At 43.4% G+C, this 14854-nt stretch overlaps 1 protein-coding gene across 1 annotated transcript in view; it reads left to right on the top strand.

The window, feature by feature from the left end:
- Positions 1-14854, top strand: part of LOC103600373 (threonylcarbamoyladenosine tRNA methylthiotransferase-like) — a 151403-nt gene that overhangs the window by 114083 nt on the left and 22466 nt on the right. The window contains exon 4 of the mRNA XM_008584636.1: positions 14088-14267. Coding sequence (XP_008582858.1) covers positions 14088-14267 — 180 coding nt within the window. The remainder of the gene's footprint in view (positions 1-14087; positions 14268-14854) is intronic.

The following is a 14854-nucleotide window of genomic DNA, read 5'->3' as shown; positions in this document are numbered from 1 at the left end:
GGCGGGAGCGCCGCCACACTCCCAAGCGGCACACTCTCCAGTGCGCCACCGGGCCAGCCCTACCCAGCTTTTTAATGCCATGTTTATGGCATTTTGTTATAGCAGCCCAAATGGACTAAGATGATATGAAATGAAATCAATAATACATCAAGTTCTAAATTAGATGGCATCAGATCATGAGGGGCTGGAAGATAAGAGTTTTCTGAAGGCTTCAGGTATCAGGGAATGGTGGGTCAGGGTTCTTTGCAGATAAGAGAAAACAGTTGAGTTAGTTTAAATAGGAAAGGGTTTATGAGGGACACTAGATAATTCACAGGACCATGGGAAGGGCTGGGGAGTAGAATCTTTGCTGAGTTTTCCAGAACCACATAAGAGGTGCTGCATCTGTCCCATCTGCCCCAGCAAGGCAGGGGCCCCACACCCTGTCTGCTTCCTCAGGAAGCTTACTTGCTGGTCAGTGTCTCACACATTACATCTGATTGTGGAACCTGTGTCTTGTGTTTTCCCAACCTCCTTTGCCTGCAGGGTGCAATGTGTCTTGGAATCTATATTAGTAAGGTAGAACTTACAATGTGGGGAACTGTCAATGTGGAGATGATATTCAAACTATTCCCACTACAGAGGGTTTCATTGACATGGTGGGATTAGTACTGGACTTTGAAGATGAGATGGAAATTTTTCTCATTGTGAAAGGAATATAAGTCAAGTGACAGAATGCACAGGAATATACATCTGGCTTTATGTGGCTGTCTATAAGTAGTTGTAGGCAGTTGGAAGACAGAAGCAAATAACATTCAGTATGAAGAATGGGACCTCAGGGTTTTGAGGTCAAATGGGATTTATAACTAACACATGAGACAAAGCACATGTGTTAGTCCAAGATAAGTTAGGCTGTGCTGCAGTAACAAATTAACCCTGAATTCTCAGGCTTAATACAACAAATTTATTTCCTGCTCACATTAAATGTCTAGTGAAAAACAGAATGGTTGTCGTGTGGGTACTCAAAGTACACTTTCGTACCATTGTAAAGTCAAAAAATCATAAGCTGAACCATTGTAGGCTGGGGACCATCTGTATACCCCTTACTAAAAAGGAGTGCATATTTCCTGCTCACATTAAATGTCTAGTGAAAAACAGAATGGTTGTCGTGTGGGTACTCAAAATACACTTTCGTACCATTGTAAAGTCAAAAAATCATAAGCTGAACCATTGTAGGCTGGGGACCATCTGTATACCCCTTACTAAAAAGGAGTGCGGGACCAAAAAATCTGGTCATCCTGTACGTCAGTTATCTATTGCCAGTATACATGCCCTATGACAAACAACCGCAAAACCTCAGTGGGGTTCAGCTGATCTCAACTGGGCTCACTCATTCATCTGCAGTCAACTGTGGGGTAGCCCAGCAGTTCTTCCACTCTTGGTGGGGCTCGCTGACATGTTTGGAGGTTCAGCTAACATGTCTGAGTTCAGGTGTCCTTAGCTGGGACTACTTGGGTGAATCAGCTCTCCATGCTTCATGAGTCTCATCCTACAGCAGGCTAACCTAAGCATATTCTCATGGTAAAGGCAGAGGAACAGGAACAGCAGACAGACATGCACAGGTGCCTTTAAGCCTCTGCATGCACAGTGTTTGATAACATCCCAGTGGCCAGGTAAGTCACATGGCCAAGCGCGGGGGGAGCACTACAAAGTTATACAAAGTGAGACACAGGTACAGGGAGGGATGAAGATTTAGGACTATAAATGTATTCAGTCTACGACAGCCTGTGGAATCTTGGCTTTTTTGCCTGTGATCTGCACATCTTTCCAACCTCTTTCTATATCCCCACAAGAAATCACATTCTGTTTCAACCTTAGATAAAATTCTTCTAGCTCTGTAACTCAGTGTCTCATTTTTAGATATTGAGTTGTAGAACTGAGAGGGATGGATCCTGTAAAAAATCTGAAATGTAAAAATTATTATAATTTGAGGGACCTTCTCATGGTCTTTCTGAGAAAATGTTAAGTACTCTAGAAAGTGGGTGTTTTTCTCTGAGGTATAGTTGCACCCAACAACTCAACATTATTTACCCGTGGGATCTGTGGTGGGCAGAATAATGCCCCTCCCCGCAAAGATGTCCCTGGAACCTGTGAAGATGTTAGGATACATGGCAAGAGGGAATTAAGGTTGCAGATGGAACTAAAAGTGCTGATCAGCTGACCTTAAAGTAAGATTATCCTGGGTTATCCAGGTGAGGGTCCTTAAAGTGAAAGAGGAAGGCAGTAGAATCAGAGTCCGAGTGGTGGGAATGCTGACTTCAACGACAGAAGGGGCCATGAGCCAAGGGATGCAAGCTGGAAAGGGCAAGCGAATGGATTCTCCCATAGAGCCTCTAGAAGGAGGCTGACCCCTCACTTGATTTTAGTCCAGTGAGACCTATTTCTGACTTCTGAGCTCCAGAACTGTGAAGTGATAAATTTGTAATGTTTTAAGCCTCTCAAGTGTGTGGCAATTTGTTATAGGAGCCATAGGAAACTAGTACAGGGACTGATCTTATCCCATAGAATCCAAGTAAAAAATGAGAAGATGTGTATTGGTCACCTAGTGGCTGTTTATGTCCCATCTATTTTTCACATTAGCCAGACATTTTTAAGAAGGTTGGGGCTGTGGGGAACACCTTAGGAACTGAGATGTGGTAAAGAAAAGTGCTGAAAGGGAAGAGGTAGGTTAGTTACTGGGGCCTGTCAAAGAAAAGAAAAAGGTTGTTAGGGAAACAGCTGAAAGAGTTAAGGTTCTCAGGAAGCCTGGCCCTGCAGGTCCTGACCCCCCCATCCTGGGGCCACTTTTTCTACCTTTGACCAACTCCTCCCCAGCCACCTTCTGTAGCCCAAACCCTGGTAGAGCTTCTAACTTACATCATGTAAGCTATAAGGGACTTGAGATTAGCACTTTTCTGCGACAATTTCTCCATACCTAGGAGTGTAATTACTGGCTGTCTGGCATTCACAGCTTCCACTTTAGTAAACAGTGCCCCGCCATTTCCCAAAGTGGTTGATTTATATCATCACCAGCAGCAGTGTTGAAGTATTCTGGTTCCTCCACATTTTCACCCACACTCAATATTGTTAGGCTTTTTGCTTTTTCCAACTGGGTATATGTGAATTGGTATCTCATTGTGTTTTTTACTTGCATTTCTCGAGTTACAAGTGAGGTTGAGCATTTTTTACATATTTATATATTTATATATATATTCAAGTTTCTTCTTTAGCAAAGAGTCTGTGTAAGCCTTTTGCCTATTTTCTTCTTTTGGACTGATACCTTTTTGTTGATGGTTAGGATTTCTTTATATAGTCTGCAGTCCGCTATATATGAAGCAAATGTCTTTTCCCATTTAGTGGCTTGTCTTATCCTCTCTTTGGTACCTTTTTTAGAACTTTGTATATTTTTGTGATTTGTTTAAGTATGTCCCTACCTTGTGGGTTAGGAAGATTTTTCTCCCATATTGTCTTCTTAAATTTTTCTAGTTTTGCCTTTGCCAGGTAAATATTTAATCAAACTGAAATTGATTTTTGAGCATGGTAGACAGGGGTTAACTTTTATGACTTTATGTGTATATAACCAATAGTTCCAGAGTATTTATTGAAGGTCCATCTTTCCTGGTGGTTTGCAATGCCTCTGTTGTAAATCAAGTTTTCACGTATGTGTGAATCGTTTTTTAGCTCTCTACTTGGCATCTTTATGTGTTAGTTATCTATTGCTGTGTAATACATTACCTCAAAATGTAGCAGTTTATAACAATAAACGTTTATTACCTTACTGTTTATGTGGGTCAAAAATCTGGATGCAGCCAGGGAGGCACCAGGAATGCAGTCTCATCTGAAGACTCACCTGGGGAGGATCTGCTTCTAAGCTCACTCAGATGGTGATGACAGAATTCAGTTCTGCCTGGGTTGTTATATTGAGGTCTCAGTCCTTGCTGGCTGTTGGTCAGAGTCTTCCCCCAATTCCTTCTCAGGTGGGCTTCTGCATAGGGAAGCTCACAACATGGTGGCTAGCTTCTCTCAGAGCAAGCAGAGAGTGAGAAAGATGGAAGCTAAAGTATTTTGTAACCTAATTCAAAAGTGGCATCCCATCATTTCTGTCAAGTATTATTAATTAGAAGCAAAAGTCTTCCCCCAATTCCTTCTCAGGTGGGCTTCTGCATAGGGAAGCTCACAACATGGTGGCTGGCTTCTCTCAGAGCAAGCAGAGAGTGAGAAAGATGGAAGCTAAAGTATTTTGTAACCTAATTCAAAAGTGGCATCCCATCATTTATGTCAAGTATTATTAATTAGAAGCAAATCTTTAAGTTCAACCTATAGTTAAGGGGAAGGTATTACATCACGGAGTGAATACCAAGAGGTGAGGATTACTGGGGGCCACCTTCAAGGCTGCCTACCACACTATTACAGTGATAGAAATAATTAAGTCTTTTGTATTCATCTCCTCCCAGTTGTTTTAAGTGACTTTCAGTAAGACTGTTATTTTTTACATTTTAAAAACTATCTGTATTCAAAATAGAAATAGAAAGGGAGAATGGGCATGCCTTGGAATGGATTTTGGAAGAACACATCCTGGAGAAGAGGTAGAGATGTGAACTTTCTTCAAATGGTTGAGTGTAGTATAGTAATTATACTAAGTAGGTACCATGTAATTTTTGTTAATTTATCTGCATTTTCCAAGCTGAATAACCGCTATGGTGATCTGTAGGAAGACATTTTACATGTTAGCTTGTCATTTATGAAACTCTTTCACACTGAATAAAGCACCTGCCATCTCTGTTCATTTTATGCAGTTCATGGAGCTCAATGATGCTAAAACCACATTTCCAGTGTCATTGAAAATGATACTTAGAACAGGTTGAGAGGGTTGCATGGTAATAACAGTTCACATCACACATGGCTTCTTTTTCATTTAAAACATAAACCAAACATCTCCCAACCTGCTCTCATGGCTACCTATTTGGAAGGAAACACTCAGGAGTAATTATTTTGAGTCGAATTGATTACTTAAAGATTAAATTTAATACACCCAATTGTCATGTTCGTGGACATCCTAGTTCACCGCTTCCCATGTGCACTCTATGGGAGCAGAACAGTTCTGGTAGTGGTTTAAGAGATTATTGAAAGGACATCATCATGAGTAATGCATTCTGACCCATTCGCTTTTTCTTTCTTCAGCTTTGCCACACCTGTGCAGCAGCTTTAGCTTGTACTAATGCTTATCTCCAGCCACTGCTTTGGAATAGAGGAGTTCGGATCTTTGCCACTGTCATGCACACACATTCACATGCACACACACTATGCATTCTGACCCATTCGCTTTTTCTTTCTTCAGCTTTGCCACACCTGTGCAGCAGCTTTAACTTGTACTAATGCTTATCTCCAGCCACTGCTTTGGAATAGAGGAGTTCGGATCTTTGCCACTGTCATGCACACACATTCACATGCACACACACACGCACACACACACCTGCACACACATGGCTTCACTAGGTTTTCTGCATAGCCCACATGTTTAGGTTTGGTGGGGTGGGAAGGAACCTGTTCCGAGCCCTAATTTATCTTGAGATATGAGCTTTCAAACGATTTTTTTCCTCATCCCTTTTAGCTTTCACTTCAAGTTCTAACGGTGCCTCTGAGCCACGAGAAAGATTTGCACATAAGAAATGTTTTGATTCCATTAAAATAAGTTCAGAGCTTAAGAGCTGTTTTCATATCTCTTGAGTTGGATGAAATGTGATCTTACAGAAAGTAATAATTAGGTGGTGAGCAGATGCCAAGCTTCGATTTTTGATATGATTATCTCTTTCTTTCATTTGGCGCAGTTCACATCTGAGGTTGGGCATCCCTGAAAGAGAGGGATCACCAAGCCCATGCAGGGGCATATCAGATCTATTCCTTTGGTGGACGTCAAGGCAAAATTATTCAGAATATAATCTGAAATGCATTTGATCATACAGTAGATAGTTTAATAATTTATGTTCAGCCTTATTAGCAAAGCCTTGTGTTTACTTTGCTATCATCAAAATAAGATAAAAACTCATCCATGATATTAATTTTTGTATGTATGTTCAAGTTTAAAATTTATTCTTCACAATTTTAATGACCTGATAGTAATTACACATTTAGGGTGAGGGGGTGAGGGAAAATTTTCATATGAATCATGTCTGATGTAGAATGGCTCATGCCCAAAATGATACAGAAAGGCTGACAGTATTGTGCTTTCATCCTGTGACTGTGTGACAGAGGTTTTAAAATGTAGATGTTCTTTCAAAATAAAAGGCATAATTAATTTCAACTTCAATTTGTTGGTCCTGTAACATTCCACTATACGTATAATGCTAATGGACTATGCATATAACATTTTTTTTTAACATAGACTTCAAAAACTAGAAAATACTAATGTCTTTGGTTTGGAGATAATTGGGGACTTCTACTTATGTGATATTAAGAAGCTTCCAATTTAGGGAGTGTCTGAAAGGATAATGGAGAACGATAGCTTGGCACCCTTAATCCCCTGGTATCTGGTAATGACATGAAGCTCAGGGACTGGGTTGTCTGTCAATCTGAGGAAGGGAGCTGGCACGTGAAATGTGATTGCAGGGCCCTGGCAACACCTGCAGGTGTCAGGGACAGAAGAACTCATTTAGAAACTGCACTGCAAGATGGGAAAACAGGTGGTAACTCTCTTACAGGGATATCTTTTATTTGAACAGAACCAGACCAACTGTTCCTCATTAAAACACATTTTGCAACGTGTTCTAGTGTGAGTACATCAAGTATGTGTGCACGTGCGTGCATGCGTGTATGTGCTCAGGGAAAACTCAGTGATGTGCCACCTACAGGTCACACTTACAAAATCTCAACATGGCTCAGAACTGCAAGATAGGTAGTGTGAGATGTTTCTTGGAGTGGTCTTCCGTAGGGAAACATGAAATAACACCATTACCTCCAGGAAATGCAGCGGCAAGTATAGTGTAATCTCAATCTTGATAGGCATTTTAATAATTATGCAGTGCTTTGCTTTTCATCACTTATTTATACTGGATTATAGATGCATCTCTGATATGTTGCTGTGGGGCTGTACTTAGTATGACCAAAGCCAAGCCTCTCATCTGCCTCACCATTTATACCTACTATCTATAAATTGGGTGAGTGACTTAAAGACAGGGTGAACTCATATTAACTACTTTGTTGGCTAGCTTGGAGGATTAAAGGAGAGAATGCATGCAGAGTACTTAGAACCTGCTGGGCACGTGGTGAATGTTCCATGAATATTACTTCTTCTACTTAGTATTTTTACACAGAGCCTGTCCTCTACCTTTCTTGCTGGATCCTTGTGCTTCTGGTTCTGCAGCCAGATTCCACATTCCAGCTTATCAATATTTTTGATGAGAAGGAGGAGGAACTGCAGGAGACCTCTGAACAGCCTGACTTCCTTCCATTAGAAGCCAAAGCCCACCCAGCTCCCAAGAGAAGGATACTTGCACCTGTATGAAAATATGAATATAGAATGCAAAGGAACAGGTAGAACTGCAAATATCCATTCAGAAAACATTGATTGACCATTTCCTAGGTGCCCTTTCCTTCTGATTCCTGTCACATCTTGCAGCCGAAAGACATATCAGTAGGACAAATCTGGGTGGCTCTGGAAGCCTGTTTCCTCCCCTATTTTCTCAGTGAGTGGCTGGCTCAGCAGGTCTGCATTAGCTCAGAGGAAGGAAAAGGCCTTAGCAGAGGCTGAGCCCTGGAGGCCCCCTGTCCTCTTTCCCCAGGAAGCTTCACAGTCAGCCAGCCACACAGGCGCCTGTAGGTGCCCTGCCCCCTTCCTTGTAAATGTGTGGAGCACTGCGCTTATATTGGGGTGTGTTCTCTGATGCAGCCAGTTTAGCTATACCTGACCCAAGCACACTTTCAGTGGTGGGGGATGAAAACTTGGGGGATCACATATGCCATGAGTGGTAGGCACAATAATGACCCCCTCCTGCAAAGATGTCCATATCCTAATCCCCGGAACCTGTGAATATGTTACCTTACGTAGAAAAAGGGACTTCACAGATGTGATTAAGTTAAGAATCTTGAGATGGGGAGATTATTGTGGGTTATCCAAGTGGGTTCAATGTAAATCACAAGGGCTCTTATAAAAAGCCCTATGCTTCTGGCTTTGAAAATGAGGGAAAGAGCCATGTGCCAATGGATGCAGACAGCCTCTAGAAGCTAGAAACAGCACAGAAACAGATTATGCCCTATAGTCTCCAGAAGGAATGCAGCTCTGCCAACTCCTTGATTTTAGAAATTCTGGTCTCCAGAATTGTAAGAAAATAAATTTGCATCATTTCATACCCTAGGTTTGTGGTAATTTTTAAAGTAGCAATAGAAAACTAATATAACATGCTATTTCTCTGCTGTTAAATTTCTCCCCAATAACCCTATTTTATATTTATCATGGTGATGTGTGACTCTGTGTCCCATTTATCTAACAATCTAATAAGAAATACAAGAATAGGTAAATGGTAATTCATGATGGTTTTAGTTAAGAGCTTTTCTGGAAAGCTCACTCCGCCGGCTTACTGCCTGAGAGCCCAGAGAGTAAGAGGTGCCGACTTCACGGTGGACATAGCTTCTTCCTCATGGATTAGTGCTGGTGAGGATTGTATTCAAGACAGACATCATCATCTCAGTACTGGTGATAGGTGCCATGGGAGGCTCTGACTGTCTGCATTTTCCAAGCCACACTCCTGTGATGTCACATGATAGCAGCCCCTTACTGTGAACCTTCTGTGTTCCAGGCACTCTGCTCATGGATTAGTGCTGGTGAGGATTGTATTCAAGACAGACATCATCATCTCAGTACTGGTGACAGGTGCCATGGGAGGCTGTGACTGTCTGCATTTTCCAAGCCACACTCCTGTGATGTCACATGATAGCAGCCCCTTACTGTGAACCTTCTGTGTTCCAGGCACTCTGTCTGACGCTGGGCACATTATTTCTAACCCTTTCAACAACATCTTAAGGTAGATGAAGGCATTTCTACTTCACAGAAGAGATAACTAGGCCTAGAGAGCTTAAACCACCTGCCTGAGATCACATGGCTGGCTGAACCTGGATTCAGTTTCTAGTCTGCCAGAATTCAAAACCCCTGCTCTTTCATTATAAGGAGTGCCTCCTGATGATATGCATAAGGAACAAAAATAGTGTGGGTCGATTCATCATACCTGAGAAGCAAATAATATAGTGACTTTGTAATTTTGCAGAGAGAATAACTGAGAGCATTTGCATATTTCCATTAGAACCACAAAATACCTAGAATACATTAATCCTAATTGCATTTTAAATGTTCAAGACACTTAATCCATATATACACACATACATATATATATAATTTAATCCTCAATGCAACCTTATGAGGCATAAATACTAACAGTATCTCCATTTTACAGGTAAAGAAATGGAGTCAAGGAGAGGATAAATAATTTGCCTGAGAAGCCTCAGATGGAGCTGGCATTGAAGCCCAGAGCTCCAGCACTCACTGCTTTTAAAACCAGTCCCATCTGTGCCTCATGGCATTAAATGTGCTCAAGTTAAAAGCATCTCTTTCCTTTCCCCAACAATACGCCTATAACTGTTACAGAAGGAGGAAATAGTTACAGAAAGACTATTGTTACCATCCCAACTGTCTTTAAATATCTTTAATGGATTGAAATCTGATTTCTAAAGTTTCTGAACATGGAAGTTTTTTTTTTTTTTTTTTTTTTTTTTTTTCAGTGTACGTACTTGGTTCTGCTTTAACAGACTTATTGTTTTGGTAGGATTTGATAAGCTATACTTTTGAAAATTAGTTGAATATGTTTAAGAGCTAGCAAGAAAGTAGTGAGGTAGTAGTGAGATTTACAAGGGGGGAAAGCCCATGTTAATCAAAGGTAACACAGAGTACATGATGGAAATTCTCAGTGTGTCCTTAAGTCTGTAGTAACTGGATACATGAATCTTTTCAGTTGAACAAAGGTCATATCCTGCCTTGTTTCAAATTTCTGTCTGTTTTGAAAAAGACCTTTCTGAGTGGAGTCTGAGTTCTTAAAAATTGTCTCAGAGTTGACATTCAGTTTGTTTTAATAAGCAATAAAATTTCTCGAATTTGGTGTATTATACTTTCAGAGATGCAGATGTATCTTGAATTTCAGGAACTGATAACCTTGATAGTGTTTAAAAGGTTTAGGGAGCCTTCTGTTTACTTTCCAAAACTACTGACCATTTTTTCTCTAAAGTCTGTTATATGCATTGCTGTGTGTGTGTGTGTGTGTGTGTGTGTGTGTGTGTGTGTGTGTGTGTGTGTGTGTGAACTTTTATCTTTCTTTTGGCTACAAGGATATTTCAAAAGGTTCATGGAAAAAATGAATTCAAAGATAATACAAATCCTTCCATGAACTTTTTGAAGACCCCTAGTATTAATAATTACTTCACCCATAAGCACTTTTTGTTATACTATGGAAATGCTATATTATTTTCTGTTCATGAGCCCTGATTCTGTGTGGAAATCTGCTATGGTGGCACATTTATGTGGTTGAGTGTCTTGGACTTCATGAGAAAGACCTTGTATTTCCCATATTTCCAAATTAGTTTTCCTTTAGTATCACAGTGAGTGGCCACTGAAATGAACAAAACTAGCTAGCTACTGATTACTGTGTCATCTGAGAAGATTTTTTTTGTCAATCTTATGTTTAAAACAATATCATCAAACTCCGTTAATCAAGATCTTGATTTGGTAAAAGGTGAAAATAATAAAAGAAGCACAGTGCGATATAGACAGGCTGCATTTTCCCTCTCCTGCTCTGTTGCTAAACTTCCACCTTGATCTTCAAGAGAGCAGCAGGTCAGGTGGGCTTCTTGGGGCTGCATATGCATGCCCCTGCTTTTCCATGTGATTCTGAGATGCAGATTTGTCCACTAGGAACAGGAGGGAGGCCCAGCCCCAAAGTACTTTTTATGGGTCAGTTATGCCCAAATGTGTTAAATGTTTGAGGGGTGGGAAGAAAAAAAAATAATGCCCAAGGAAGAATGACTAAGTTGAACGTGACCACAGATAATCCATCTAGTGGTTTAATAGATAACTTTTATATCTTGAGCAAAATTTTATGGCAAATGAGTTGGAAGGAGGAAGAGAAAGCCAGTGAGCGGGAACCGGTCTGTATGTGGGATCCGAACCCTCGGCAGGAGTGCCGCCGCACTCCCAAGCGGCGCACTGTAGCAGTGTGCCACCGGGCAGGACCTCTTTTTCTTATTTATTTTTTTTTTTTTTTAAGGCCGAGAGCACAGGCACATTCCCCACACTGCAGCTTTGTAAAGTAGAATGTGATATCAACCCAACCAAATGTTTAATGCTGAAGACTCACCGAGGTCTGCCTGGGTCAGCCTGACCTCTGGGCTAGCACCACTGATCATGGAGTGGCAGCTTCTTGAATTGCGTGTGCAGAAACAAGATCAAGCATTCTGAACTGGGGCCAGAATGGATTTTCCCTGCAGCTTGCAGAGCTGATGTTTCAGGGCCCCTTACTTTGAGAGGCCCCTTCTAAGACCCTGTCCCTAATTCTGTATTCATATCTTTTTTCTTAAAGAGAAGGCTTCAGGACCCACAGCATCTGGATCCACTCTTGGGTGAGAGTGTCTGAACCTCCTGAAGTAATGTATAGAGTGTTGGCATGGCTGTGTGCATATGTGCACAGGAACCTCTGCGTTTTTCTGAGGAAGAATCTGTAGTCTCCATTGACTTCTCAAAGCCATCTGGAACTTGAAAAAGTTAAAGAATCCAGGCCTAGGGGAAATTAACCATCCTCTTAGTTCAGGTCTTTTAAATCTAAATTTAGGAAGTGATGGTTTAATTGCTAAAGGTGACAGTTCATGACTCCTATAGAATAGTGCCCTGAACACATCACAGGACACAGTGACCACCGGAGATAGGCGCATTCTTGATGGTTCCACATCTCCCTGGAATACACACCCTCATATTCACTTATTCAGTCAGTCGCTCATACATTCATTCTTAAACGCTTCTTGAATACCTGCTTGTACACCTGTGGCCCTGAGAAGTTCCAGGATTTCAGAGAAGAGTTAGGCAGCCGTGCTGCTTTTGGGAACTCACATAGTTTCTATCATTTCAGTTGAAGAGGGACTCTGCATTCTTTCCCAAGGTTGCTGCGCACGCGTGCGTGTGTGTGTGCGTGCATGCGTGTGTGCATGTGTGTGTGTCCGTGCATGCGTGTGTGCGTGCGTGCGTGCGTGCGTGTGTGTGTGTGTGTTGTCCTTGAGACCTTGAGGCTGTTTTTAAACAATCAAAATGGAAGCTCATCAACATATTCCCAGCGCCAAAATATCACACAAAAAGCTGGTCTCATCGGGACCGCTGTCTCCGGGGTCCGGGTCAGGTTCGGGCGCACCGCAGAGCTCCTGCTGTTGCCTCCCCTGCTGTCGGGGAGGTGCTTGCATTCTGCCCAGCTCTGTGCCTCCTTGTTAAGGACCCAGACGGCAGGGAGACCAGCAGGGAATGGGCCCAGACACCTAAGGAGTGCAGAAGTAAATGAGGGTTAGATGTCATTAAGGTCGAGATATCCTCGTGGCTAACAGCTTTATTAATTTAGCAGTCAGTCTCCTACAGTCAAAGCAAGAATTCTTCTACACCTATCAGATGTAAATATTAGGAGTGGAAATTGGTTATAAAAGATATTTTCATTTCCCCATTCCTGTTCTTCACACTTCCCATTACCCAACTCGTGTGAATTCAAATGCTGTTGATTCTACGTCACAAATTTGTTGTTCCCTCCTTTCTATCCCTTCTGCCGCCATCTAATACAGGTCCTCGTCATCCCCCACGTCGTCTCTCACCACAATTTACCTCTGGATTCTCCACCCCCATTGTCCTCCCTCCCCTGACCCGTCCTCCACGTTCCTGTGGCGTGGCCTTCTGTGCCGCACGTTCCAGTGCCGCTGCCGTGGCGCAGAGGTGCAGCTCCCCACATGGGAGCCAGAGGCGCGCCAGATTGCAGGGAAGGAGAAGCGAAGCAAGATGGTTGTGCGAAGACACCTCCTGCTTCTGTGGACTGTCTGTTCTTGCACAGGCGTGCTGCACCGTGCTGCTTCTGGGTTGCCCCTCCTTCCTCCTTCCTTCCACCCAGTATTTCTCCTCCGTCCCTTCCCCTCCCCAACCCCAGTCCCTCAAAATGTTATTCAGGGTTCAACAGGGCAGTCCCACGTTATGTGGAAAGGCACCAATTCCAAAGCAGGAGCCTAAGGTGAAAATCTCATGTAATGGAATCAAGTCGTGCTTTGAAACACTAGGACTGCCCTGAGAGGGGCCAGGTAGCCCTCCCTCCACCTCCCTGACACCAGCTAAGAAGCCCACAGGACAGAGGCCACCTGAAAGGCAGCACAGTCAGGTCCCTAGCTTCTCACACTCTCTCCCAGCAGTGGTTCTCAGTCTTTTCTGTGTTTGGCAAGCAGAGGAAATGCTAGTATCTGTGTGGCATGCGGGCTAGATGGAGGGGACGGCACGTGGGGTGGGACCCTCTAGGCACTCGACCCCTCTGGCCCCCCTCACCCCCACCCTGAGGATGGGGCAGCCCTCCTGCAGCAGACCAGTTGGGAATCTCTGTCCTAGGGGATGTGCTTGCGGAAGAAAAGGGCTTCCCTGTTTTTTTCTCTGTCATTTTTGTGTTGCTGAGTAGATATGGTTGTATCCCTAAAAGTTAGATACATCTGTGACAGAACTTCACCCGACACAGGTTCTGTCCTTTGTGGATTCCGCCTTGGTTCTCCATGAACACTGTCTGTCTCTATCGTATCATTCATGTATAGTGGGAAAGTCATGAACTTGGCCGGGCTGTTCAAGGAAAGGAACTGACTGAGTCTCACTTCCTTGGGGCCACCTGGCCCACAGCGAGTGTTCAAAGGTGCCTGTGCTGAAAGAGTAAACAGTAGCACCTCCTAGGAAACCTTTACCGTACTTGACTGACATCATAACAGGGCTTTCTCTGCAGCTTAAAAGCATTTCTTCCTCTCTGTTTCTCTCTTTCTAGGAATTCAGAAATAGGCATGGGCATCACCTGCGTTCAACAGCCCACTCGTCCGCTGCAACCCGGCATGGCTCAGCGAGCTCCAGAGCCCTGCTGTGGGTGCAAAGGCTGCCCCGGGACCCTGCGCTGACCATATCTGTGGGCCTGGCTCTCTTTGCTCTTCTTTTTGCTTTTGTTGTCAAGGTCTGTAATTAGAACACAATTAAATGAAGTATCTGTGAAGAAGAATAAATTTCTAATTAAAATCTTCAGTGAACAGGAAAGCAACCGCATCAGTTCTCAAAGGGCAATGACGTGCTCCGATCCCACTGCCGCTCCTCAGCTGCACTTTTTTTCTTTTTTTTCCCTTTTTGTCTTTTTTCGTGACTGGTAACGGGATCACAACCCTCGGTGTCGCACCCGTACCGCGACCGGCAACGGGATCGCAACCCTCGGTGTTGCGCCCGCACCGCGCTCAACCAGTGAGCGGACCAGTCTCTATATGGGATCCGAACCCTTGGTGGGAGCACCCCCGCGCTCCCAAGCGCCGCACTCTACCGAGTGTGCCACCAGGCGAGCCCTCAGCTGCACTTTTTTTCTTTTTTTTCCCTTTTTGTCTTTTTTCGTGACCGGCAACGGGATCACAACCCTCGGTGTCGCACCCGTACCGCGACCGGCAACGGGATCGCAACCCTCGGTGTTGCGCCCGCACCGCGCTCAACCAGTGAGCGGACCAGTCTCTATATGGGATCCGAACCCTTGGTGGGAGCACCCCCGCGCTCCCAAGCGCC

Source organism: Galeopterus variegatus, unplaced genomic scaffold, assembly GCF_000696425.1.
Source record: "Galeopterus variegatus unplaced genomic scaffold, G_variegatus-3.0.2 Scaffold3323, whole genome shotgun sequence".
Taxonomy (NCBI): Eukaryota; Metazoa; Chordata; class Mammalia; order Dermoptera; family Cynocephalidae; genus Galeopterus; species Galeopterus variegatus.
Note: the sequence above shows the minus strand (reverse complement) of the source record. Positions and strands in the feature narration are given on the sequence as shown.